The sequence below is a fragment of the Parasteatoda tepidariorum genome, chromosome 1, assembly GCF_982258835.1.
Source record: "Parasteatoda tepidariorum strain Cologne lab strain chromosome 1, Ptep-v5.0, whole genome shotgun sequence".
NCBI lineage: Eukaryota > Metazoa > Arthropoda > Arachnida > Araneae > Theridiidae > Parasteatoda > Parasteatoda tepidariorum.
The window spans coordinates 53,707,176-53,735,036 of NC_141755.1; the positions used below are offsets into that span (position 1 = coordinate 53,707,176).

Genomic DNA, 27,861 nt, shown 5'->3' on the forward strand with positions numbered 1-27,861 from the left:
GGGTCTAGACATGGAACCGGTGATTAGTCCTGATGGCGTATTCAAGGGTTGCGGTCGCGAATATTGGATGAAATTTTTTTTTCGCATGTGGAAATCACATGCTAACGAGAACCGGTTGACAAATTATTCGGTCGTAAATATTCCCGTCCAATCTGGTTTTCAATCGCATGCGGCAAAAATTATAGCAAGGAGAATGGTTCATGAGGAGTCACTGAATACTCTTATGGGAACTGATTCGTAAAGAAATAAGCAGCCGGAGACGTTTATTTATGTTTAATTCCACTGTTATTGTTTTGGTTTCCTATTAAAAAAGAATAATATGATATTAATCATTAAATCGAATATTTTTTTCTTACAAATTTTAATATTTTAAAAATTATAAAGAAATAGTGTTTATCTCTTGATAAAAACGCAACTTTTTGTCTTTTTCTCCTCAAAATTTTGTGTTAGTGAGTTCTTATACTTGATTTGCATTAAACTGGGAACAGATTTCAAAACTTACGGTAATTTCTATGCAAGGAAAATATTTACTTTATAGAATAAGATCTTTGTTTATACGTTATAAATAACTAATTTCAACACCGGATTTATAGGACAAATATGTATTGCACAGTCATTTTGTCCATCATGCTATGTCTGTGTATATATCAAGGTTGGATTTTACGAGAGATTTGCCAAGGAGGTCCCATCCCAAAAAAATGAAGAGGTTTTTTCAGATTGGGCCCACTTAAATAAACTTATCTTTATACAAAGTGCTTTTTTTTAATTTTTAAATTTTGTCATTTCCAATCAATTTTCTTTGCAATTATCAAGCCAGGTTGTTCTTTGAACTTAGCAACTTTTTGTACTGTAATTTTGACTTGTTTTTATGGGAAGAAAAGCATATGATTGACGTATATAAGACGCATTTACATGATTGAAAAAAGCAAATTAATAAATTTTAATACATTAATTATTTTTATACATTATTTATTTTTATACATTACTTATATCATTGATATGCATACACATTTCACTTATTGCATAATCTATTTGGATATAAACCCTTCAGCTAAAGTACATCAACGGATGTATATGATATATTTAGTCTAAGAATGCAATAATAAGCTTTTCAATTAATAAGAAATATATCTAGAGTGCCTATTTTTGGAAGAAAAAAAAAGAAGACCAAAATGTTTCCAGTTTATTTTAAGATTTCTATTATAACATGTTATCTATCTACTGTAACTTTTGAAGAAAAAAAAATCTATGTTTAATTTTAAGGTTTGAGTGTTGAATCCATAATTTAGCAGAAAACTATAATTTAGAATAAAAGTTGAGAACATTTAAAATTTAATTGCTCATTTTTTCACTGTTTCATGTATAACAGCTGGATTAGAAAGAATATTTTTAAATAGTTCAGTTCATACTGTGAAATCGCTTAAGGACTGAAAAGCAGGAAAAATTCCTCTTATGTTTTAATAAAAAATAAAATAATAAAGAAAGACATTCTGATATAAGCTCTCAGTTCAATAAAATTGTCATGACACTTGAAATTAAGTTTATATTTTACATTTTTATTAATAACAACAATGTAGTTTATTTAATATTAATCCATAATCTTATTTTTGTTTGCTATTATTTTATTTGGTAAAAAATGTGTTTAGTTACAAAATAAAGATTAAATTATATTGTGAACATATAATAATAAAATTGTTAATTACTAGAATGTGATATATTGGATTATAGATATATATTGGATTATAGATATATTGGATATATTGTGATATATTGGATTATAGATATATTGTGATATATTGGATTATAGATATATTGTGATATATTGGATTATAGATATATTGGATATATTGTGATATATTGCATTATAGATATATTGGATATATTGTGATATATTGGATTATAGATATATTGGATTATATACACATTATAGATATTGGTCATTCACTTACACATAATGATCAATTAAATTTAATGAACCTTTTAATTAAGCCTTAAATTATGAATGCTTAGAAAACAAATATTTAAAATTGATTGTCATTTTTTTTTATTGCACATTTTAAGAAATTAAAAAAAAAACACATATGAAATATGAATGAACATATCATGTGCAACAAATAAATATTTCATTTCACGAATGTATACAATACTTCAAGAAACTCCTTTCATTATCTTTTAAAGCAAATTATTTACTTATTTATAATATGAAACTAATTGCATTACATATTATACTTAACAAATACTCATTTCAGTAACTATCATTATGCAATTCATTTTACATTTAGAAGGCAGAAAAAGGACCGAAATACTCATTCTTCGACAAAATAATTTTTTTATATAAATTCATTTTGTAATAATCGAGTAATATTTTTTCAGGATTGGTTATTCTTATATTTAATGTACACACATAAACAGGAGTGTGTACGTATAATGTATTTGAAAAAACCTACTTATCTCTTGACAAAATTGAGACTCTCCATAAGTATTTTTCACTAAACTTTAATATTGAGAGAAATGCCATGATTTCTATGTTTTCAATTTAATAAAAAAGAAATGCAATTTAGTTTTTAAGTGATATTTTTTGAATAACCCCATGAATAATTAATTATAATTTCTTGTTTCAAAAATAGCTGATTAAATATTATACTAGATTACAGTACAGAGTTAAACGTGCATGGCGCTCCATTTTTTTTAAACATATTATTTAAACTTCACACTAACAATATTTATTGTAAGTACATAACTGATACATTGTCTTTATTTTTCTAGAAAAAATGCTTTTTGAAATTTTTTAACTTTTTGTTGTATTTGAACTTTTTAAAATCTGTCTTATTTTTACCTTATACAGGGAGCTATGGGTCACTTTTTCTCAAAATTCATATTGCTTTATAAAACTATCTTTTTTATAATTATTATGGAATCTATGTTTTTTAAATGTATTAAAATTTTGCAGTTATTATTTTGTGACTTACTTCCAGTATGAATATTTTTATTAGATTGTCCCATCCCTCTCTACTCTGCCTTATAGTTTGTAATTTTATAAATTTACTAAAGCAAATTCTTAAATTATAAATTTTTAAATATTTAAAGATCCTCTCTCTTTTTTTTAACAATTATTTGAAGTAGAAATAAATTTCAATTTTGTATTCTTAATTTCTTTTATAGTTTTATTTCATTGAAAAACTCTTATCTTTTCAAATACTTAGATAGATTTAATTAAATCTTTATACAGTGAAATTACTCCTTTATTTTTCATGTCATTTAAAAAATTTTGTTTTTGTTTTAATAATTTGTAACTTTTTTTTATTAAGTTTAACCTTTTTTTGTTTAAATTTTAAAACCTTAACAGTACATAAAGTCCAAATTATAATGTACAAATTTGAGAACAGGCAATAAAGACAAACAATTCATTGCTTAAAAAAAAATTAAAAAAAAAAAAAAGCTTGAACTTTAATTTTGTTATTGAATAAAAACATTTTTTATTTATTTAGTTAATCAAAATTGTATTTGTTTTTTAAATTAGTTAAAATTAAATTTTAATAACTGAATTTTTTTTTCAAATTAAACTTACTGCTGAAATTTTACAAAAAAAAAAATCAGATTGTATTTTTATATAAATAATTGATAACCTACATTAGAAAACAGCATTGACATTTAAAGTACCTTATTCTATCTTTAAAATGTCTTCTTTAAAACAACTTTACCACTATAGAGCTGCCTGCAGATATTTCATTATTTATAGTGGTCTACATTTAAATGTGTATATACTCGTAATTTTAGAGTTATAATGTTATAGCAGTAAAACTTTCTTTATAAATTATTAGAGCTCCTAACTGTAATAAAGAGGTTTTTTTTCCCCAATAAATTTTGCTTTCCATTTACTATATGCTAAATACTAGAAAATCAATGCCTATTGCTTGACTTTAAACATTGCATGCCATGAGCTATTGAAGGTGTCAATAATAATGTATGTACTATTATGTAAAAGTTATATTTGAAGTTTTTCATAAGATGGTTTAATCCATAGTTAAAACTGATGTAATTTGCCATTCCTGGTGAAATTCTAAATTTCACTTTCAAAAAAAAATTTTTTTTTTTTAGACATTTACTTTCATTATCTTTCTTTTAATGTGATTAAAATTTTTCTTTTTACTCTTAGTTAAAAGATGGCTATTGCAAGACCTCTTGGTATGGAATTTGATCATAGCTGGCCTGAGAGTGCAGAGTGTCTTACTTTAGATTTTGGTCCTTTTGAAACTGCACATCGTTGGAGAAGAATGCCTGAATGTGATGAATTTGTTGGAGCAAGGTAATTGAACTTCTTGTGAAACCACTTTTCAAGATTAAACTACAATAACGAATGCCCAAAATGGGGGTCAAAAGTGCTACTCCATCTTGGGCACCCATAATTGTAGCCCCTTTCTTAAATTGTCTTGATTCCCTTCTGAGGACAAAAATTATGTTTCGTTTCTAAATGTCATTAATTTCAAATTGATACAAATTAGGTTTATGGCATGTTATATTAAATCTACTGAACTGGCTGATTCATAAACTAAGTACAAAAGTTATCTTTTTAAATTTAATGCCATAATTAGTTATATTATTTTTTTTCTTACTAACTATAAATAGCTATATATATAACTACAATATATACCAAAAAAAATAATAGAACACCAGAGCTTTTATTGTGTGTGTTCATACTATATTTGATTTAAAGAATTTGAATGAAGCTGGATATTTTTTTAAACTATTTATTTTTTTATTGAATTGTAATTTTTGTATCAAATATAAATTTTTTGCCTATAATTTTTAGTTTTATAGTTTTAATTAAATTATTCCATTTGTTTGTGAAAATTTCTGATACGCACTTGTAAAACTATGCTACAAAGGCAAAATTCTACTAAATACAAAAGAAATATAATGCATGATTTTTAAAAGACAATTTAATATTTTCCTGGCTACACCTTTTTTTTTTTACCACATCCTTAAATACTAAATATCTGAAAATATCATCAAAATAAATAGCTTAAATCAGCGCTCTAATTAATCTGAAATATAATTACTTTAGAACAGTTATTTGTAGTTAAGTTGCAAGTCTTTAATGTTTTACTGTTACTAAAATGTTAGAGAAAAAATATATTGAGTGGATAAATTAAATGAGTTACGGATATAGACTGTTCTAAGTTATTTGTCTTGTGGCTTACTAGATAAGTTATTCCTAGTGTTTTATAAGATTTTTCCATTATATGAAATATTTCTTTATGATATTCTGTAAAGACATTTTTGGACAAAATAGCCATAATATTTATATGACTCTGTATATCTATATATTTAGTAATTCTCAATGAGAATTATTGAGCACTTAATTTAGTTTGGTATTAGTCAAATATTTTTGCTCTTTATGCAATAACTCCTCTGAATTGATTAGATTATTTTATAAGCTGCGAATCTTTATATCTTCATGTTGTGATTAAAATCGGCTTAGATTGTCTGAATCCACCATGTGGCTTAAAAATATATTAAATACAAAGTAATATAATGCCAGTTGCCCATATTTTATTTTTTACAATGCAATAGCAGTAGCAGAATGTTAATATTTTTTTATTGAAATTTTATTACATTTTGAAGTTGTGCTTTTAATATTTACAATTGTTATGCACAGTCAACAAGTGTGAGAATGTTTTAAAAAATAAAATAAATATTGAATGTCACTCTAATTAAAAATCTTCCATAAAAATTGAGTTTTTTTTACTGAAATTAAATCTTGTTTTAAACAATGTAAAAATAAAAAAAAAGTCGAATGTTTGATAACTTTTTATAGTACTGAACTGGCTATCTATCTTTTAACTTTTTTCATTCGCACTTCTCATAATGTTATAATGTTTTTCTAAATTATTATTCTTATTTTTCATTTTGATATGTTTTTTTTTTTTTTTTTTTTTTTTTGTTTAGAGTAGAAAAATGTTGAGGAGAATTTATTCAAATTTTTGTCAGTCATGTGCATTGTATCATGATGTTGAACTTTTATTATTAAATTGAATAGACTTTTAAAGATTTAAATCATGTTATTACTTTGCAAAATAAATTAAATTATAAGCTTATTTCAATCTTGAATTAAAGATTTTTACTATTTACTTTTTTAAAATGTTAGGACATCTGAGTTTACTAATTTTTTATTTTAGTATTTTTTAACTCTTTCAATTACTGTTTACCATAAATGTCACACAAAATTATCAGAACAACATAGTAGTTGTGCCAGAATTCCTATTAAGTTTCTCAATAATAGGAGCATAGCCCGAATTAACATGTACGTTTTGTTAATTCTTACCGAAATAGTCTTAATTTTTTTATAAAAAGTGTGATACTTTTTCTTGGCTATAGGTTATATGCCTTCCCCCTATCTGTATTTAAAAATAATAATAATACTTATTATTTTATTATTTTTGCTTTACTTAACCTAATTCAACTTTCAAGTCTTGTAGTGGGCTGACAGGGCATGTAGAATCCACTATAAATAGCATGTCAAAAATAATTAAGGAATTAATGATATAACTGTTGACATTAAGTAATCAGTTGACAGTTGTAAAATGGATTTGATTTGGTCTTTATCTGAAAGAAATTTTCTTATATTTTAGGAGAAGTAAGCATACAGTGATAGCCTACAAGGATGCAGTGTTTGTTTTTGGTGGTGATAATGGGTATATTTTATTTTGATAATTATTTCCATATTATTTTTTTTATTTTAAATAATTGTTAATGTAAAGCATTATTTTTTATTAATATTTAGTTACTTTTACCAAAAAATATTTTATTGATAATTCTTTAAATATTTCAGTGCTATTTGTAATAATTTATTTTACCAATTACAATAATATGACTAATAAATTTTTCTTTTCAGAAAACATATGTTAAATGATTTACTTAGGTTCGATGTTAAAGACAATTCTTGGGGAAGGTTAGTATATTATGTACTATATTATAAACAGTTTTACTCAGTCATAATTTAATTTACTAATGAGCAAATTTTTTTTTACATAAATAATAAATGTATATGTTATTCAAGGTCTTTTTTTATTTAATTTTGTTTTCACTGATATTTACATTAATCCATTTTATTTTATATGTATAGATTTGAATTATTTGTAGCTTCTGTTTAAATATCAGTTAAATGAAAATAGTAGTTGCATTTAAATTTTTGTGTATAATATATTATTTCTTTTATATAATATTTGTAGCCAGTCATGTGGCAAGTATGCCTGATACCAATTATTTCTTGATTTGTCATCAAAATTCTATTAAGCACTTCACAATGATTTTCTGTGTTACTTTTATATTTTAATATTTGTGTGTGTCATCTGTAACAAAACCTGGTCTGAGAAATAGTGATAAGAGCCACACATATGTCAATATGTATTGCCACTATCAATATTTCTCAACCTTGTTTATTAATTATTTTCTTCACCTTTGCATAATAATATCACTTTTATTTAATTTCTTATCAAGCAGATATATTCTATAAGTTATGTCAAAATAAGCAAGACATTTATAATATTAAGCATATTTTTGTTGTTGTCAGAAATAAAGTATTTTTAAAATAATTTTAATATGCTATGAGAAAAATCCAAATTGCACCCTTGTAAGACTAGCATTATAACTTTATTAAAACCTCATTGTTGAGTTTAGGGATAATAAAGTTAAAGACGTTATGAAATTGAATCATAGTTAAATAACATGAATTGTTTAAAACGAATAATAAATGCAACATTAGTGACTAACTGAAAAAATGTTTGAAAGAACAGTTAGTGCAAAATGTACCTCTATTAGTTGAGAACTTTGTTACTTATTTTAGATACTTTAAACATCTTCAAAAACAACTTAATATATAAAAGCTTATAGTCCTTTAAGGTTACATTTAATTCAGTACTTGTAACTTTACAAGGAAGTTTGAAAATAAATCACTTTAGTACCCGCATCTATTACCACAATTAATTAAGTATTGCTGATGTGAAGAATAGTTTGGAATTTTTAACCCCCTCCCCCTATCAACAGACAAGCGTGTTTTATTCTTTCCGGGGTGCAATATGCTTTGGTCCATATTTTTTAAAAGCTGTTTTGTTAAACATTTGTAACCCTCCACATCAAACTTGGAATCAATGCCTGAAAGGCATAAAATTTTTCATTCAAAAATTTTTAAACTCTAATGCTTACATTCTTAAAGAGAGTGTACTTATCTTGAATAACGACATTTTCTCTCAAGGGTTCTTCGCAATTGTTGTTGATATTATCAAAACGTTATAAGTTCTCTTCACGCTCTAGGTTTTTTGTATCATAATAGAAAGCTTTGAAAGTTCAGTTATTTCTTTACTTTTCCTTCAGCTATATTTTAAGTATGCAATGTTTTCATTGTCAGAAGGAAAAATATTGTTTTCAATTGCAGTATTTGTTAGGATACAATTTAAGAAGCATTTAACCACTAAATCTGATTCCAAGACTCTCCAGGCTGATTTACATTGTTCCATTGCATCAGTCATAGTGATCTTTTTGTCTAATTCTGAATCATTTGCTCAAATTATCCATTCATGCAATGACTGGCTAAAATTATGGTTACCGATGATGTTATTAAGTTGTCTTTAAGTCAAGATATTTTTTTAAACCTAAAATTTAGGTTTTATCTAATGTAATTGTATTTTATGTTATTACATTGATTTTAATTTTTGACTTATATTTTATTTGGCAGGGCTTTCACAACTGGTGCTCCACCTGCACCCCGTTACCATCATTCTGCTGTTATACATGAAAATAGCATGTTTGTTTTTGGTATGCTCTCTTGTGTTTGATTCTGTAATTTTATTAATAATTTTAAATTCTATTTTCTACATTGATGCTTTTATTTCTGCTTTTTCATATCAATGTTTCTTAAATTATTGTCATTGCAGGTGGTTATACTGGGGATATTCATTCGAATTCAAATTTAACTAACAAAAACGATTTGTTTGAATATAAATTCACATCTGGTCAATGGGTTGAGTGGAAATTTGAAGGAAAGTAAGTCATTAAGAGTTTTCATTTCCCAAAATTCTAGAAATCTTCCTTTTTTTTGTAATACATTTATTTGAATTAAATGTATTTTTTTAAAATAAAAGTTATTTTGTATACCTTTGAATTATGGAGAAAAGTGTGCTTGGTAATAGTATGTTAAAGATGGTTACTTATTTGTAAATTTTTTTATTGAACTTTAAGTTCATTAAAAGTATTAAGCACTCACATAATAGCCGGCGATCATGAAAGTTTAGGTTCCACAATTTTGAGACCAACTGCTGGATGGTTGCAGTAGGATCAGCATTGGGCACAGGTGACCTTTACTTCCCAGACAGGCTAATATTCATTGATCTAAAGCTGGGTCAACTTCTAATAATAGAAATTGAGTTCAGATATTTCACACTGTTTAAAGTACTGTGTCATCACAGCCAGAATTCGCCATTGTGAGTTAAGTATGTACATACTTAAATTAAACATTTTCTGAGAAGGAAATTTTAAAAATAAACTTTAAAAAAGAATACTTATATTATTTTTTTAATTATAAACTATTTACTATATTTAAGTCTTTTTCTTCTTCTTTTTTTTGAAAAATATTTAAACAAAATTAATGAAGTTTCTAAGAACTTTAAATTATCTTTCTCACACTAATGTAAAATTATTATTGAAGTACAATCCAGCTAAGAGAAAACTGACGCGTACGAAAACATAATAATTTTTTTGACACTATATAGTTTTTTAAGTATACATTTATTAAGTATATATATAAAGAATATGTATAATAAGAATATATATTATAAGTATATATATATTAAGATATTATTTAGTATTTCAGAGTTTATTGATAAAAATAGGCCCGAATAGCCTGGTCGGTAGGGCGCTGGGCCCATGTCAGAGAGTTCATGAGTTCGAACCCCGCCTGCCGAAGATTCCCCATGTAGTAAAGTGACTGATGCCCATTAAATCTGTCGTGTCGCAAAAGTCCTCCATGTTCCTATAACAAATCAAAACCTCTGGGGGTACTGAATTGGAGATCGATCGTTTTCTGATACAGGTCAAAATTACGATCTGTGTATGAATGAATGGGTGCACCCTATAAACAGGTGTGACGTACGGTGTGGCAGAACTCGAATTCTTGTCCATAGATGGCGCCCCAGAAGCAGAAAGTGCCTAAAACTGTGACGTACGTCGCAGAACAAACATAGTCCTGCAGAACAATTTGTATATTGAATAAGTGACAACGTTTTCCTTCGAAAGATTTTTATTTTAATGTTCGGACCTTCATATCATAGGCATTTCATTAATAATTCATCATCGTCATTAACAAAATTTTGTACTTCAAAAGTGATTGAAAAAGGAACAAATCAAGAATGTTTACCTTGGTTTAAAAAATAATGTAGTGTTTCTATGTATGATCCTGTATTTTAATAAAGGAAAATATAGTATTTTAACGTAAAGTTGACCTTTTTTCGCTGTGAAATGCTTGCAGAACATTTGCATAAATTAATAAGTCCTGTTGCAGAACATTTGAAAATATTCTGCTTATGGGGATGGCGCCTTTGGAAAACAAGAGCAATCGCACCCCCTCTGCATAAACAGGCATACGTCAACAACAACATTGATGAAAATAGAAAAAAAAAGGTCTTAATAATTCTAATTACTTCTGTAATTAATCTATTTTAATAATCTTGGTTCTATTTTTCCCCATTTGCTCTATTTAAATATCTAGAAATATTTTTATTTTATTGAATAACTTGCTTTGACTTTATCATCTTTATTTTATAGGAGACCTGTTCCTAGATCTGCTCATGGAGCAGCTGTTTACGATAATAAGCTGTGGATTTTTGCTGGTTATGATGGTAATGCCAGACTTAATGATATGTGGACCATATCTTTAATAGGAGATCCAAAAGTTTGGGAAGAAGTAAGTTTTATACTTTAGAACGTTTAAGACTTATGGTTGATTTGTATATTTTATCTCTGCATGATGTGTCTACAGGTGCCACAGTCAGGAGACTGCCCGCCGACGTGTTGTAATTTTCCTGTAGCTGTTGCTAGAGATAGTATGTTTGTTTTCTCAGGTCAAAGTGGTGCAAAAATTACTAATAGCCTTTTCCAATTCCATTTTAAGGAACGATAGTAAGATATTTTATTTATTTTTTTAATATAATTTTTATTTTGCCTGTTAGCATGTGATGTTAAATTTTATTTGTGAATTATTTCCCAAATCATTAATCTTTGCAGTTAAGCTTTTTAATTTTACGCATAATTTTAAACAAAATAATAATTTAAACTCTCATAATTGGTAAAACTAACATTGAGCATGAAAAAACTAAAAGAAGAAAACACACAAAAATAGTTAAACTTTGTCTGTATGAATTCTGCAGATGCAAATCTTCTGAGAATACACAAAAATTTTTATTTTTTGTAAAATGAATCTGCAACATTCATTTCAAAGTTTTTTATAAAATGAATCAGCCACATTCAACAGTTTTTAGTAAAATGAACCATACCCCAAAATGCCATTGTAAGCTGCTAATGCGCTTCCCTATTATAAATTTTTCAAAAGCCCATGAAGAAATAGGTCATAATTGTATTGTATTGATTGACCTTTATATATTTTTCATTGTTATGATTGGAAATTTTCAAAATTACATAATAATCAGAAAGGTAGAAGACTTAAAATGTTCATAGTTTCTTTATTTTTTTAAAAAAAAGGGAATTTTATTAAATATGGAATAAAATACTTTTGTTTTAATTTTTATTATCTGCCCCTGAGTAAAAAACCATCGGTTTTACATCTTGTTGTCTGAAACATAGTACTATTGATTTTTATTAATGCTGTAAATAAATGATGAATATTAACTTTTCCTACAGTTGGACAAGAATATCAACAGAACATATTTTACGAGGAGCACCTCCACCACCGACTAGACGCTATGGTCATACCATGGTAGCCTTTGATCGCCATTTGTATGTGTTTGGAGGTGCAGCCGATAGCACTTTACCCAACGATTTGCATTGGTTAGTATTTTGTGGCAAATATTTTATTGTTTTCTAAACATGTTATGCATATATCTTATTGTGGACTTTGGAGGCTTAAAGGGAAAGCATGTTGAATAAGATAAATAACGTTTTAATAAATTTAATATAATCAGCTTTTGCTTTAGAATGTAAAATATACGAAATAAATCTTATCAAATTTTATTTTTATTCAAATGAACTAACTCACAAAATTATTTAATTGATATTTTCTCTGTATTTTATTACATAATATTATTTTTTTCCTGTTTTCTTTTATTTGAACAGAAAAACTGTATTTTATGCTTATTTTTTTTAATGATAATAAAAATTATTGGTTGCACCCATAAATTTAATATTCTTGATTTAAATGTTAAAATTCTAAATATGATATTGGTAATGATGTGTGTATTTAAATACTGTTACACTATTCTTTTCAATGTATATTTTAGGTGCGGAAGGAAAACTAAAACTTAATAACTACTATCCATAATGTTTCTTAAAATGTTTTAGTTGCTACATTAAAGTACCTCTAATGGTAGTAATTTAATGTAGCAGTTGCTACTTTAGTTGTAATTTAGTTGCTACTTTACCTTAGGAGAAACTTTTCATTGCAAATTAGTTTTCACTTCCGTAAGTAATTTGAAATATAAAAAAAGTGAGTTAGACAAATCTAGAGTAAGCCATCAAGTTTGAAATACTAACTCAAAATATCAAAATGAAAACAAATTAGGAGAAGACAACTTAGGATTATGCAATGGAGAAGTTCTCTTTCAATAATTTGTTTAAATTTTGATATTTTTAAATTTTGTTTTCAGCAATTGTTTCATGGCTCATTCTATGTGTACTTGAATTCACTTTTATTTTAAATTACTTATAGAGGTAAAACAGAACTTGCAATGAAAAGTTTCTCCCGCAGCATAGTTTCCTCTTAATAACTTTTTAGATTCTAAGTAACATTTATGAAAAAGTAATGTAACTTTCTCTAGAAAGTAAAGGATTTTAGTCTCACTTAACAACAGAACATTAATTTATTTCACCAAGTTTTTAAATTGTAGTGGATGAAGGTATTAAGTAACTATCTTTGTTGCTCATTTACCCAAAATCACTTAAATTTTGCTTCAAACCTTCATCCACCTAGCTTTTTATGTAGGATTCTATGTTTTATATTCTTAACAAGTAATTCTGAAAACGATTTTTTTTTTCTTTAGTTTTGACTTAGATTCACAAATGTGGTCTGTCATTCAACCTTCTAATGACAGTGAGGTAATAAGTTTTGATCGAACTTTTAAAACTTTTAGAAAATCAGAATGAATTATAAATTGAAATATAATTATAAATTTATTGATTACAGATACCATCTGGGAGGTTATTTCATGCTGCTGCTGTGATAGGGGATGCTATGTACATATTCGGTGGAACTATCGATAATAATGTTAGAAGTGGCGAGATTTACAGATTTCAATTTTCTTGCTATCCAAAATGTACTCTACATGAGGATTTTGGACGCTTATTGGAGAGTCAGCAATTTTGTGATGTTGAGTTTTTAGTGGGAAGAGTATGATTTGTTTATTTTCTTATTAATTTGTGTAAATTTAATTGCATCGAAGAACAATAAATTGAAGATTAGTATATTGGCCACTCTTTTTTTTCAAACAGCTTGTCTCTTACGCGGCCAGCCAGTAATTAAATTCTAGCTCTTCTAATGATTTAATTTCCTGTTCTCTTGCGTGCATTGAAAAGTAAAATATTTTACCTTTTTATTATTGCTTATTTTATGTGTGGTATTATTGAAAAACCAGCACCAGTAGTCCATGTTCTAAATTGTTGAAACCTCTGTCATTTATAAAAAGTTTAAATACAGTAAACTCGAGTTTACTGTATTTAAAGTGGGCCATGAAGAGACGGTAAACGAATTTGCGGATAATCCAAAACGCTTAAAGAAAGACACCCATCGTCAATTTCTTTAATATAAATGATAAATTTCAATATCTGTTTTTAGCAGTTTTCTTCTCATTTTCTTCATATTCCTGTTTTTTTTATTTCTGTATGAAAAAACCTGCTAACTTCTTTTGTTTTTTGGTATTTGAGAACAGGAGGCTAATATAAAACAGGCACAAAGAGACTTTTAACTCCGGAGTTCATAGGGTTTTGTAAAAAGAAAGCACAAAACAATGTTCGAAACACATGAATTAGTTCTTATAAAGAGTTACTGCACATACACGATTTTTAGAAACTCTTATTAGCAACAAAACTAAAAATATACAACTGATTACAATTCTGAAATCATGCATATGCCCCGTAAGATAGTCAAGACCCTGTTTCATTCTTTTTCTTTTAGGGGTATAAGTGTGCAGGGACAACCCTAATTTGTTAGTGATCAATTTTACAACTGATAAGAGTTCCAAGAATGTTATTACTTGTTAACTAAATAAATGACAGGATAATTCATTCCCATTCATCATATGAAGGCTAAGACTGGAAAAACTGAATTTCTCTACTGTCTATCAATATCATTACTTTGAGGCTAACAATACGATCCAGGAGAGGAAAATGCTTTGGGGGATGCCAAATCTATTCATTGAAATATAAACTTCATTCTGCATTGTCTCGCTCATTATGAATGCCTCACCATTTTCACCCTTTCAATGCACGGTTTTACTTAGGTATTGCACTTGAAACTGTGATGCTCATATGTAGACCCATTGTTTGATTAATTGTGAAAACCTGGGCAAGAAGCATGAATGTTTGCTAGTATATTGTTTTCAAAACTCTTAAAATAGTTCTATCTCTATGAATTTATTTTCAATTCTAAATGCTATGTTGTTTATATTTGCAAAAAAGAGTGAAGCCCGAATAATCCACTTGCAGATAATCTGGAGTTGACTGTATTTAACATTTGATTTAAACCATCACACTTTTTCCATTCTTGCTTTAAAAAGCGATTTAGAGCTAAATGAAATCATATAATAAATAAACTTTTATTTTTAAGAAAAATTTATATAGCAATGTGCAGATTGTGTTTTCCTGTAATTTTTTTATTAAAATGAAATTTCATATGATATATGCTTTGGGAAATCAAGAATGTTATTAGACCAATTTAGATAACTGGATGCAGTATAAATTATTTTTAACTGATTCATTGAATATAGGTGAATTTTTATTCTTTGCGAATTTTTTAATCTGTGCTTTTATATTTGTTTTTTCTTAGAGTTTTACTTTAATTTTTACAGACTTATTTTTAGATATCAAAAAAGCATTATTACCAAATAAAGAATAATGACGCCATATTAAAATTTCAAACTGCATTGCATGAAAAGGTGGCAACTGAACATTTTTAACTACCACATTAATTTCAAAATATGTTTGACTGTTAAAATACTACTGTTTTCTGAACTTATCCTTTGTTTCAGTTAGTTTCATTCTTTTAATACAATTCAAAAATTAATTACGAAGAAAAAAAATTAACAGAAAAGATGTAAATAATAAAAGAATGAAATATTTTATAAAGAGGAATATATAAAAGAAAAATAGCATGAATAGATACGTTTACAAATAGAAAAGGATATTGAAATTTAAAAAAAAAAAAATTTCCTCTCTCTTTTTTTTAATCTTATTTTCAGTTGTCTATTCATCTCTATTTTATCCAAATAAATATATTTAAAATTTTCAATTTGTATTGTTAATACTTCTTGTTCAATAGTTATACTCATTACAATTCTTTTGCTTAATAAAGAAATTAAATGTCTTGTGGCTATTAATCTTTTATTACCTTACATTTATATGCCACTATTTATTACTGAATTTTGTAGACTACTTTAAATTTTTCTTTCAGAACTCTGAATTAATTTAGCTGTTTATCTCTTTATTAAACTATGATTTGCTTAGTAATATATTTTAGTTTTTCTTTAATTGTGGAATAAGTTGTTTGTTTTTCGGAACATTAATTCATTCATTATTATTTTATTTTTTTAATATTTACAATTCTGAGAATGCTATATTTACTTTAAACTAAAGTTATAAAATTCTATTTCCTAATTTTTAAGTAAAGCTATTTTTGCAACTGTTTACTTTGCTTGTTGTGGCATAACTACCATTGCAATTGTTATATATCAATTCACTAGTATATAACACATGTTAACTCAATTCTGTCTTGGGGTATCTTTTAATAAATGAAGGTTGGCATTGTCGTTACTACCTTCCCCACACTTGTCTGTTCAATTATTTTTCTCTTATGAGCTAAATACTGATGTTAGTTTTTTTTAGAGAAACTTGTTTCAAAAAAGCTACTTATTTTATGCTTTTTTTTTCTTCTTTTTTTTAAAAAAAGTTCTTGATTTTCCATTTTTAGATAATTTAAACGTATGAAAAAAAAATTCTTTCAAACTCTATACTTGTTTTACTAAGCTATAGATTTTTTTAAAAAAATTAATGATGTTTCATTTATTCTATAACAATTTCTTGATGCCAAATTATGAACATTAGTTTAAATATCTAAATGTTATTTAATTTTAATATTTAGGATCAGACATCTATTCCTGCTCACATTGCTTTTGTATCAGCCCGATCGTTATGGCTGAGGGATAAGATACGTGCTGCTAGAGAAAATCATAGAGACAAGGTTAGTACAATGGAGATTCCCGAAAAGAAATTTATAAATTTTCTATATCACTTTTTCTTTTTTGATTAAACTAACTTCAGCCGTATAAATTTCATTGATTCCATTAACTTTTAAAATACCGTTATTCTCACAAATTATGATTCAGATAGTTTAAATAAGAATGTCAACCGGTCTAATTAGTAGGGCGCAGGCCCATGTCCAAGAGGTTGTGGGCTCGATCACTGCTGGCCGAAGACTCCTCGTGTAGTAAATGGTGACCGGGTCACTAAGTCCTCCATGTTCCCATAACAAATTATACTTCTGGTTATGCAGAATTGAAAATTGATAGTTCTCTGGGTCAGGTCAGAAAAATTATGATCTATGAATGAATGGGTCCACCCTATACACAGAAACGGTTTGTTAGGTGTGTATGGCTTAAGACATATTCTTGGCCATAGATGGCGCCACTAAAAAACAAAAAATTCAACCTCTGCCTTAATTCGCTTGGTTTCACCAAGCAGACTTGCTGATATTGGCAAGTGGCGTCAGAAACAACAACAAATAAGAATGTTGAGTTTTTAGACAAGATATGTGCTGCTAGAGAAAACCATCGTGACGAAGTTAGTACAATGAGGATTCCCAAAAAGAGGGATTTATCAGCTTTCTTCATCTTTTTTTGATTAAAATAACTTTAGACATATAAATTCCACTGATTCCATTAACTTTTAAAATAGTGTTACTAGTTTTTATATGTTTGATCTACAATTCTCACAAATTATAATTCAGACAATTTAGATAAGAATGTTGAGTTTTTGAAATGACTTGTTTATTTCTATTACTCATTAACATGTTACCAAACATTTTTTTAAAGTGTAAAATTAAAATGCGAATAATGTTGGATGAAATTTGGTAATATTTTTCGGAATGTTATTAAAAAATTTTTTTAAACAATCAAGTACCTTGACGGCTGGATTTACCTGCCTTTATTCATTTTATTTGAGTAATTTTCTCTATCTATTTACAAATTTTAATTATAACAAGCATGTTTATTTATTTAATTTGGGTGCCGTAATAGCTTAAATTTTATTTTATTTTAAGCTTTCTTTGAGTTATTAAAATGTGTGTGTTTCGTTTATTATTAGATGTTTTAGGATTAATATTACCACCTAGCTTATCAAGTTAATAACGTCTTTAGGAGTTTACCTTCTTTGATAAAGGTGCACAATGCACCCGTGGGTCCTAAGTAACTCTCAAAACCTTTTGATTTGGCCCCTGAACTATTAATTATTAATACAAATATGAAAAAGTCATAAAAACATCTTTTTAAACTGTGCTTTTTCACTAATTGGTCTAGTTCAACCTTCTTGAAATTTTAGAGATTGTAAGCTGTTCCAATCACAACCATCACATTAATTATCTGATACTATATCAGTAATACATTTTTTTTCTCTGCATAACAGTATATAAAAGTTAATGTAATATTGCACTAAAGTATTAAAGAATTTTTTTTTTAATTTTCTGCTTTGATATCTTTTAATTATATCATCATAGATTAATGTACATTAATTTTTTCATTTATTTATTTTAATTTTTACTCTCTGCTCCCAAATCAAAAAGATAGTTATGCATTTTTTAATCATTTATACTATTTTCAAATCGAATCTAAATACTAAAGTGAAAAACAAAATGAATAAAGCATAAATCAAGTACAGAAATGGACTTATTGTAGTTTCAGACAGCTAGACAAGGACCTTCCTCGGTGTCTAAACACAAACTAAGGAAGGTTCTTGTTTTGTTGAAGGATTTTTTTTTGTGTTTAGCCACTAAGGAATGTTCTTGTTTAGAGAACTGAAGCTATAGCATGTCCATTTCTGTGCTTGATTTCTGCTTTATTCATGTTTTTCACTTTAGTTTATATAGCACAAACTATACCCTATCTTTTTGGAGAATCAAAATGCACCCTGCATTTTTACAATTACAAATTTATTTTATTGTCAATATCATAATTTTGTTGGCTACTATTCAAAATTGATTGTGTGTCTCTATTCTGTAAGTAAATACTTGGTTTTGCAGAGATATTGCTAGGGTATACGGTACCTGGGGACAATCTTAGTTTATGCACCCCTTTGCAATATGATGTTAGACTTAGGAATTTTAACGACCTAACTGAATAACGTCATATATTTTCATTTGATTTGGTTTAAAATTTAAGTGTGTGTTACACTTAAATTTTAAACCAAATCAAATGAAAATATATGACGTTATTCAGTTAAGTGTTACACTTAGATGTATTTGATGGCGTTAATTATTTTTTTTTATTGATTGATTGCATGATAAGCGTTTATTTTAGAATTTTTCTCAATTAATATGTTGCTAGTTTGTTAATCAATATAAAATTAACTACAAGCAATGCAAGCTACAAGGAAGATACCCTACAAAAATTTAAAGTTAGTTGGATAAAATATTAAAGGAGTTATAGGTCCATAACTAAAGAAATATGAGGATATTTGAAAGCAGAAGATATTTTATTCTGAAATTTTTTTTTTTTGAATTTGGCACCTCCAAGGCTGCGCCCTTCGACCCCTTTACCCCACTAGCGACGCTATTAGTTTTATGACTGGGTTTTAATGCTCAATTTCTTTCATTTGTAAATTTAATACTGTTTGAGTTTGCACACTATCGTTAAATCCTGGCTCTTGTGAACTCTACATTTAAATGAATCTAATCTTATGCACTGTAATGGTAAATAAAAAAAGCTTATGAATATTCCATACATGTACTTCAGCCAGCAATGCCATCTATGGGTTGCTATTTCAACTCTCTCATGCCACCAAATTTTCCCCGCTCATTCTGAGAGGAGATAGGCTGAGAGAAGGAGGTGTTTTTAAGATGTAACCTGCTATGATTTTCCCGCTAATAAATAAATGTTCAACCGTCCACTTCTTTCCTTTCATCCCTTTCTACCCTCTTAGACATGAATGAAGGATTATTCCTTTAAAGAAAATTGAATCTAATATATGTGTGCACATATTATTTGATAGTTATACCTAACTTAGTTTTTTTCTTTTTTAATTAAATCTAATAAATATTACTTAGGTTGCAATTTTTTATGAAATAAAATTTACTTAAAAACAGAAAATTTTATTTCTGTAAATACAAATGAAAAGAGGAGCAATTTTTCAGTGTTCATGATAATTACTAATAATATAAAATGTTTAGCAATAATGCTCTTCCTTTGTTTGTATTACAAGGATTATTGTCTATTTTAATAGCAACTGCAACATGATCACCGAAAAGAAAAAAACCACATTCCTGTTCTACAAGTAGAGTTGGAAGATGCAGTGCCGGAAGCATTTGAACTTGTTCTGACATACATCTATACTGATCGAATAGATCCAACAAAAAAAAGTAACTTTTTTCTGCTAAAATAACAATTGTTTAGATCCATTTTGCAGTTTTCTAGTTCAAATTATTTTGATATTGGAAACAGTAAAATTTCTTTAAAAACATATTTGAAACCATTTTGCATTGTACAATACATCACTGTAATCAGAGTTCCATTTAATTTAATGTCAGTCAGTAATAACTTAATGTCTTTTGTACAGCTAGCATGATTTATATACTTAATAGCTTTGATAGTGATAAATTCAATAACTAGGCAGATAAAATCAATAAATTTAGATATTTACAAATGAGGTTATGTAGTACTCACTTTATAGAAAAACTTTACATGAATGGAGGAGAATTTAACAATGGATATTATTATGTATATTCCTGTTATAAAAATATTATATAAATTTTATATTTATATTATTTTCATATAAATATTGTTTTTTCTTCTTTTTTTAGACTAGTATATAATTTTAAATGTGTTGTGCATTTTATGATAAGAAATCCATTTAATTTAAATTGGTCTTTAATAATTTATATTATTTTTTAACATTTCTTGGTGAAATATAACTGGAAAATCAAAACAAGTTCAGCATATTTTTACAAACAAGTTGGTTATATGGTTTTTCCTTATTCCATTTAACAGGAAATAATGTATGTCAAAATTGATTGAAATTTAACTTTTTTAGTGACAATAAATAAACTTTACTTTTGGTTAACTAACTCAAAGAACATCAAATAAATTTGTAGAATAAGTAAACAAGAGTTTTCATTAAATGTAACTAATATGTTAAACAGACAGTAGTGACACTGCATTGATTAAAATGTCATGGACTATTAGATTTAGATATTAAGTAATTGAACTTTTTAATTTTATATTACATACGTTAGTAAATGTAATTATTGATTTGAAATTCACATACATTTTTCTTTTTCTTAGGTGCAATTTTATATTACATACGTTAGTAAATGTAATTATTGATTTGAAATTCACATACATTTTTCTTTTTCTTAGGTGCAGATCCTATGAGTACAAAAGTAGTATTACTAATGATGGATGTTTATAGGTTAGCTGTGCAGGTAATGTGCGTTCTTTCCTTTTTTTTCACTTCCTCTCCGTGCATAACATACTAATTTTTCGATTTTCACTTATTCCTGCTCAATTAAATGTCATTATAACGTATTCTTAATTTTTATTATTTAATTCATCATTTAGTGTTATTATCTTTTTAAAAGTTTAATATTAACTCTTAACACTCCAGAATTCTAAGTCCATTTCCCACAAAGTTTGTTACTTTTCATGTAAAAATAAATAGTGTTTATACAGGAAGGAAAAGAAATTATTTATATTTTAGTGAAAATTTGTTAATATATATTACTATTAATTAATCATAATATTAATTATGCATTCAAATATATATAATTAATTATAGGCAGTTAAATTAATTGTAAATGTGATAAAATAAAAATATACCAAAATAACTTTTGACATCCTACAAAGGGCATCAGACCCCGTGGGTAAAAGTGCCATTATTTAAAAGCATTGAGCCAATAATTAAGTGTTAAATTATTTACTATGATGCACCTTTAACAAAAAGTTACAAAAGTTACCATTATAAATACAGATTTTATGAAGCTGTTAGCACTCGAGTGATTTCTCCTTTTTTACTCCCTTTTATTTTTGCACAAGCTTAGTTTTTCACATCCTTTGATTTTGTAGCATTGAGTTCTCAAAATATTTTATTTTGGAGCAATAAGGAGTTTTCTGCTTATATAATCTCTACATTAAACTTTTAATACTGCATAATTCACTTGTTTAAAATATAGAGCATGCAAAAGAAATTGGAAATTCAAGATATAATAAAATAAAGTAAAATCCTTTCGGAGAGTTAAGAAGCTTCTTATCAAAAGAAACTTATATGGTGAGTTTACTTCACAGACATCAAAACATTAAATCAAATGATAAAAAGTTTTATTTTTAATTACATATTGTTAATTTGAATTTAGAATATATGTTCATTTTGCTCCCTCTTTTTTGCAATCATCAGACTAAAATATTCATAAAACCGAGGGTCTACAATTCCTGGTAGCTATGGCATCAAAAGTAGTAGCTGATACTCTGTATTTTGCTAAATAAAAACAAAAAGCTGTTGCCAAACTTTCCATTGTATAACGAGCTGACTTCTAAAAATTCTCCCCGACTCCTCGAAATTATACATTTTTGCAGGCCGCTGGTTAAAACTGTTTCTCAGTTTCATTATCATTTTCAATTAATTTAATGTCCTGTATTTTCCTCCATATTCTTATAGTTTCATATGAAGCGTCTAGAACAACTATGTGTGCAATATTTAGAAGCTGCTATAAATATTCGTAATGTTTTGGTGGCGTTGCAGAATGCATCTGATTTGAAGCTGGACTTCATAAAAGTAACATTTTATTATTTTTTTATTCTGTATATAAAAGTCTGAGCTATAACTTAATATTCAGATTTACTTAAATGTGAAATTTTAAATGCAGGAATTCTGTCTAAAGTTCATTGTTAAGGAAAACAATTATAACAAAATAGTCATGAGCAAAGAGTTTGAGACCATTGCTCAACCGTTAATGGTTGAAATTATAAGGAGAAGACAAATGCCAGCCATGCGCTATCTTCAAGAACCTCATTTCGACTCTGCAGGTAAAAGTTTGAGTTTCTTCTACCTATTACACAGCAGACTTTGAATTTAAGATTAAGTTTTGACTTTTAAAAATTTTATGACTAATTAGTGCTACAAGAAGTATCAAAAAGGTTTGATAAGCCATTGAAGTCAAAACTGCCTGCATGCATTCTTATTTATTAAATCCAAATGATATTTTCTGGTACTTCTCTGTTAGTCAGGGATAGGTAAAGTCGACTAGCTCTTTTTTATTAATTTTCTTTTTAAATTGGCCATCACTAAAAAAAAAGATAATAAATAAATTAAATAAAACATAATTGAATTTACTCGCAACCAACTTGTGAAAAGTACATAATTCTTCACCACTGTCTAATTAAATATCAGAATCATTCATTATTCCAATGTATTTTTTCTTTCAATTATTTGAGCTAGTATTTTCTTATTTTTTAAAATGTGAGTTAAAAAAATATTATTAATGTATTAAAAATATGAACTTTTGCATTTTATGGCATGATAATCACAGATATATAATGCAAACAATATTACAGTCTAGTTATTAAAATCCAGTTTCTTCTAAATAGTTAATTTTTTTCAATGCAATAATATTATTTCATTCATAACGTAATTTTCTTTGTAAAAAAATACTTGGAATTCTGATTATATATTTGAGTACATCTCATACAATGTCTTGCATACAATATCTTCAATATATTTCATTAAACTGCCAGAATGTGTTTATCTTCAACTTATTAGCACTTCGAATGAAACAAGTTGTTTTTACTTTTACATTTTTTCACATACCTATAAAAGGAATCTTAAAACAATATGTATATGACTTATTATACATATATTTTATTATTATTACTAATTTATTAATAGGAACAACTCTTGAGCAAGACATGGAACACTATTTAATGTCTTCCGGAAAAGAATTTTGTGATATCACTTTAATGCTAGATGGTCGCCCAGTGCGTTCTCATAAAGCTATATTAGCTGCTCGCTGTAGTTACTTTGAGGCAATGTTTCGTTCCTTTATGCCTGATAATAATATTGTTACTGTAAGTCATTTGTCATTTTTATTGTAAAAAAAGATTTATATTTTTACATCTTTATACTTTATTGTATTATAAATTTTATATTGACGAAACTAGCTTTCTATACATTTCCAGTAAATATTTCATTGTAACTTAATCATAATAATATAACTTTCAAAACTATTAAGTAATGCTGCCGGATTTTTTTTTTTTTTTAAGTTTCAATTGATAAATGGAGTTTTGTAAATTTGTTTTGAATTTAAAAGTATAGGATTACTTGGATATTAAGTATAATTTTTTAAAATTTTCTTTCTACATTAAAATGTAGTTAAAATATTATTTTAGTATTTATATTTTAAATTACTGCATTGTTTTACTAAAGTATAGATCAAGCCATTCTGTACCTTTTCATATTCATAAATGGTCATAATATCCTAATTATCTTTTTAAAAATGTATAAGGAGTTGTGTTATATTTAAGTTAGTATTTTTTCAATATGGGTTGTTGTTGTGAAAAATAGATTTTAGAAAATAATATTATATTGTCCTCCAGTTGAGTAAAATTGATTTTAGAAAATAATATTATATTGTCCTCCAGTTGAGTAAAATTTTACATTAGTGTAGATTTATCTGATATCATATGAAGCTTTTAATTTTATTTTTAGATTATTATTGGAGAAACTGTGCCATCTTATCAGTCATTTCATTCACTTCTTCGATATATTTATTATGGTGAAGTCACAATGCCCCCTGAAGACTCATTGTATCCTTTATTTTTCACCATAATTGTGTATTTATATATTGCAATAAATTATAGTGTACTTTTATAATAGTGTTTATGTACCTTAATATAAAAAAATAGATATTTATTTACAGCTCCCTATTTTTATGGTTTTACAAATAACAGATTTCAGGTAATAAAATAAATTTCTAGTAAAATAATATTGATCCTTTACATTGTTTCTTCCTGATTAACTTATAATTAATAAAACAATGCCTTTTTATCTTAATTTATTAAAGATTATTATTACTTTTAGAGAAATTATCCTATGACAAATAATTTTAATTTAATTTAAAATGTTCTGAATGATATTCATGATCTTATTAAATTTTATTATACTTCTAACAAATTTATTTCCAATGCTAACTTTTCAATTCTTTTATATATATATTTTTTTTTATCCATAGGCATTCTGCAAACAAAACTTGGAAATGAATGTCACCTTTGAAAATGTTGTGCAGGTAGTTTATATGAATTCAATTAAATTATCCTTACAAATATAATTATTTAGATTAACTGAGAAGAAAATTTGTTGCTCTTAAATTACTTAATAGTTTATTTAGAAAAGTATCACTAAGAAATTTGTTAATAATTGATTTTTTTAACACAATTTGACAGTATATACATTGAAAACACTTCCTTAAAACCATTTGTTAAAACTTTTAGCAATTGGAAAACATGTAGTGCATGCCAAACTTTGGCTTCACTAATTTTGAAGAAAATTTTTCCTGCACACAAACTCAAGAAATTTTTGAATTTTAACTGCTTAAATTTTAAAATTTACTAACTTATGTACAGTGTGTAAAATAAAAATTTAACCACTCTGACTAACTTTTGATGTAAAGATTAGATCTTGAGGTTCTGAGATTCAATCTTAATGATTTGAGGGGGTGATCTTAAATCAACCAAGTAATTATGCAGACAATATTTTAAGTTACAAAATCAGACACAAAGACATACTTCTCTGAAGAAACATATCTTTTTTTGTTGTTGTTGCTGAATTCAAATTTCTGACCACAAAAATATAGGGGGTAATTAAAATCTCGGAAATATGGTCCCAATAGTTTGATAATGACAATGGCCCAAAGTTTGGATCCTTAATGCATATTTAGCCATATCTCGCAAACTTTATAATTGAATTAAAAAAGTTTTGCGGACAACTATAAAATCTGTTTATTTAAAGAGAATTCCATTAGAAATATAAGTTTTACTAACTATTTATTATTTTTTATTGTTTTATTTAATAATGGTTGAAAAATTTTTGAATTGTAAGTTATAAAATTTTTCACATCATTTTAAAATATGTAATTTTACATGGCAAATTACAAAATTTGTGCTTAATCAGTTGAATAGTTACTGAGAAATTTTTTAGTTCTCTTAAGTTGTTTTACAGAAAAAATCAATAATATTTAGAGGCAAAATTTTATAAAAGTAAGATTTTAAACAAAATTTTGAAAGTGAGGGGCTTTTACTATTTTAAATGCAGCAAAAAATCTTTCGTTATTCATATTTATTATTCAAAGAAACCTTAATTCATCTCTTAATGATTTGATTTAAAAGCAATTGAAATAAAAAATTCTATAATTTCAGATTTGTTAAAGATTATAGGCGCAGGAACCATATAATAATTTAGTGCAGAAATATTTAACTTCAATACTTATTGTATTTACATGTTAAAAAAAAATTAAATATTTTAGAATCATTTCATTAAAGAAATACTGAACCAAGTAAAAAATTTTAAACAATTGTAACTAATTTATGTGTGTAATATGAATTTTTTTTAAAAAGTTTTCTTAGTTTGTTTTATTTTTTACATATCTTTATAAATTCCGAATGATCAATAATAATAATCTTGTAAATGTTTTATTGAATATGCTTTTATAAATAACTTTTATCTTAATCTAAAAAATACACTTAATAATATTTTTAATAATAGTTGAATTAATTATAATTTTGAGTTAAATTTTTTACATAATTAAATAAGTAACTATTAATTTAAAAAATAGAATGAGCTCCTCAATATTGAATTTATTTAAAATTGTTAATAAATTGTTTTTATGGTGGCTGATGTAGTCATGAAAAGAGTTCTCCGTCAGAAACAAATTTTTTTTTTTCATGATTATGTAAAATCTTTGAAAATTATTTTGCATTTTGTTAATATATATATGAAGAACTTTCATCAATAGGAAGAAAATTTTTTTATTATTGCGCATATCCTAATTATGATATTTTCTTAAAGTGCTTAAAAGGTACTTATTTTTTATTGAAAAATTTGGCTATGTACCCTGAATAAGTATTATTATAATTACTCTAGAATCAGAGCTATTATTATAATTTTATAACCTATTATTAATTTTATGGCCTTAATATTATTAACCTTAAAATTTTTTGTGTAATTATCGATTACAAGAAATAAGAGTGCATGATAAATAATTTAATCGACAATTTTTGTTACAATTGTAGATTCTGGAAGCAGCTGATAAAATTCAAGCTTGTGATATGAAAAAACATGCTTTAAACTTAATTGTTCATCAGTTTCCAAAGGTAAGCATTTAAAAACTTTTTACTTTTTCCAATTGAAATGCTGATAAGTAGTTTTCATTTAAAAAATATTTTTGAAAAAGTATTTTACTCTTTCTCCCTTTGAAGATTGTATTCAGCTTTTTGCTGATGTAATGTATTCATTTCATTCAGTTATTTAATACATGTTATAAATTTATTAAATATCGGACAATGTATTTAATATTTTTTTTAATTGCAGGTTGCACACCAACCAATTTTTCGAATGTTAAGCAAAGATTTACTTTTAGACATTTTAGACTCACTTGCAGTTGAAATGAGTGACTCTAAACTTTGCCAGGATATGTCTTCTGTCAGTCTGTGTTCAGATACTGCCATACAGTCGAGCTTACCTTGAATCTCTCACGATCGCAAGTGAGCGATGTTTGTACATAAAATGTTAATGCAAAGTTATATGTTTATTTATTTTCCTGTATTAGTATCAAAAAAATAAATTTTGAAAAAACTACTTAGATTTAATATTTTTGTATTGAAATTAATAATTTATTATTTTCTTTGAATTTTACCTAATGATAACTTCCCTAACAACAATTTTACCTTGGCCCCAGTTTTGCTCAATATAGATCCTATATGAACCTGCACCAAGCGACCAATATTGGGATACCTACATTTTTTGTTCCTATACAGAGCCTCTATTAGCTGAATAATGAATATATAATGTTGAATGAATCTGACACTTCCATATAGGGCTGATATTGTCCAGTTTAGCCCAATTATCTTAAATTTTATCAGGGGTGAAAATCACTTTGAAAAGCGGCTTTCGAAT

The 27,861-nt window shown here is 26.4% G+C and overlaps 1 protein-coding gene across 2 annotated transcripts; it reads left to right on the top strand.

The window, feature by feature from the left end:
- Positions 1-247: 247 nt before the first annotated feature.
- Positions 248-27,543, top strand: Lztr1 (Leucine zipper like transcription regulator 1). Of its 2 annotated transcripts, none has more exons than XM_016073723.4 (22): positions 248-503; positions 4,157-4,306; positions 6,633-6,695; positions 6,896-6,952; positions 8,735-8,814; positions 8,934-9,042; positions 10,819-10,957; positions 11,033-11,172; positions 11,911-12,057; positions 13,266-13,320; positions 13,409-13,612; positions 16,577-16,675; positions 19,927-20,062; positions 21,060-21,124; positions 22,354-22,470; positions 22,562-22,721; positions 23,581-23,759; positions 24,400-24,497; positions 24,597-24,648; positions 24,923-24,976; positions 26,979-27,059; positions 27,277-27,543. In XM_016073723.4, the coding sequence occupies exons 2-22, from the start codon at positions 4,164-4,166 to the stop codon at positions 27,430-27,432; spliced, it is 2,334 nt and encodes a 777-aa protein (XP_015929209.1). In that variant the 5' UTR covers positions 248-503; positions 4,157-4,163; the 3' UTR covers positions 27,433-27,543. The 2 variants fall into 2 exon arrangements, with proteins under 2 accessions (XP_015929209.1, XP_015929210.1); XM_016073724.4 differs by having other exon boundaries at positions 280-445.
- The last annotated feature ends 318 nt before the right edge of the window (positions 27,544-27,861 follow it).

Coding starts and splice junctions, on each gene's coding strand:
- Lztr1 (XM_016073723.4), top strand. CDS start 4,164: ATGGCTATTGCAAGACCTCTTGGTATGGAATTTGATCATAGCTGGCCT. Junction 6,696..6,895: donor GTTTTTGGTGGTGATAATGG/GTATATTTTATT, acceptor TTTTCTTTTCAG/AAAACATATGTTAAATGATT. Junction 8,815..8,933: donor AAATAGCATGTTTGTTTTTG/GTATGCTCTCTT, acceptor TTGTCATTGCAG/GTGGTTATACTGGGGATATT.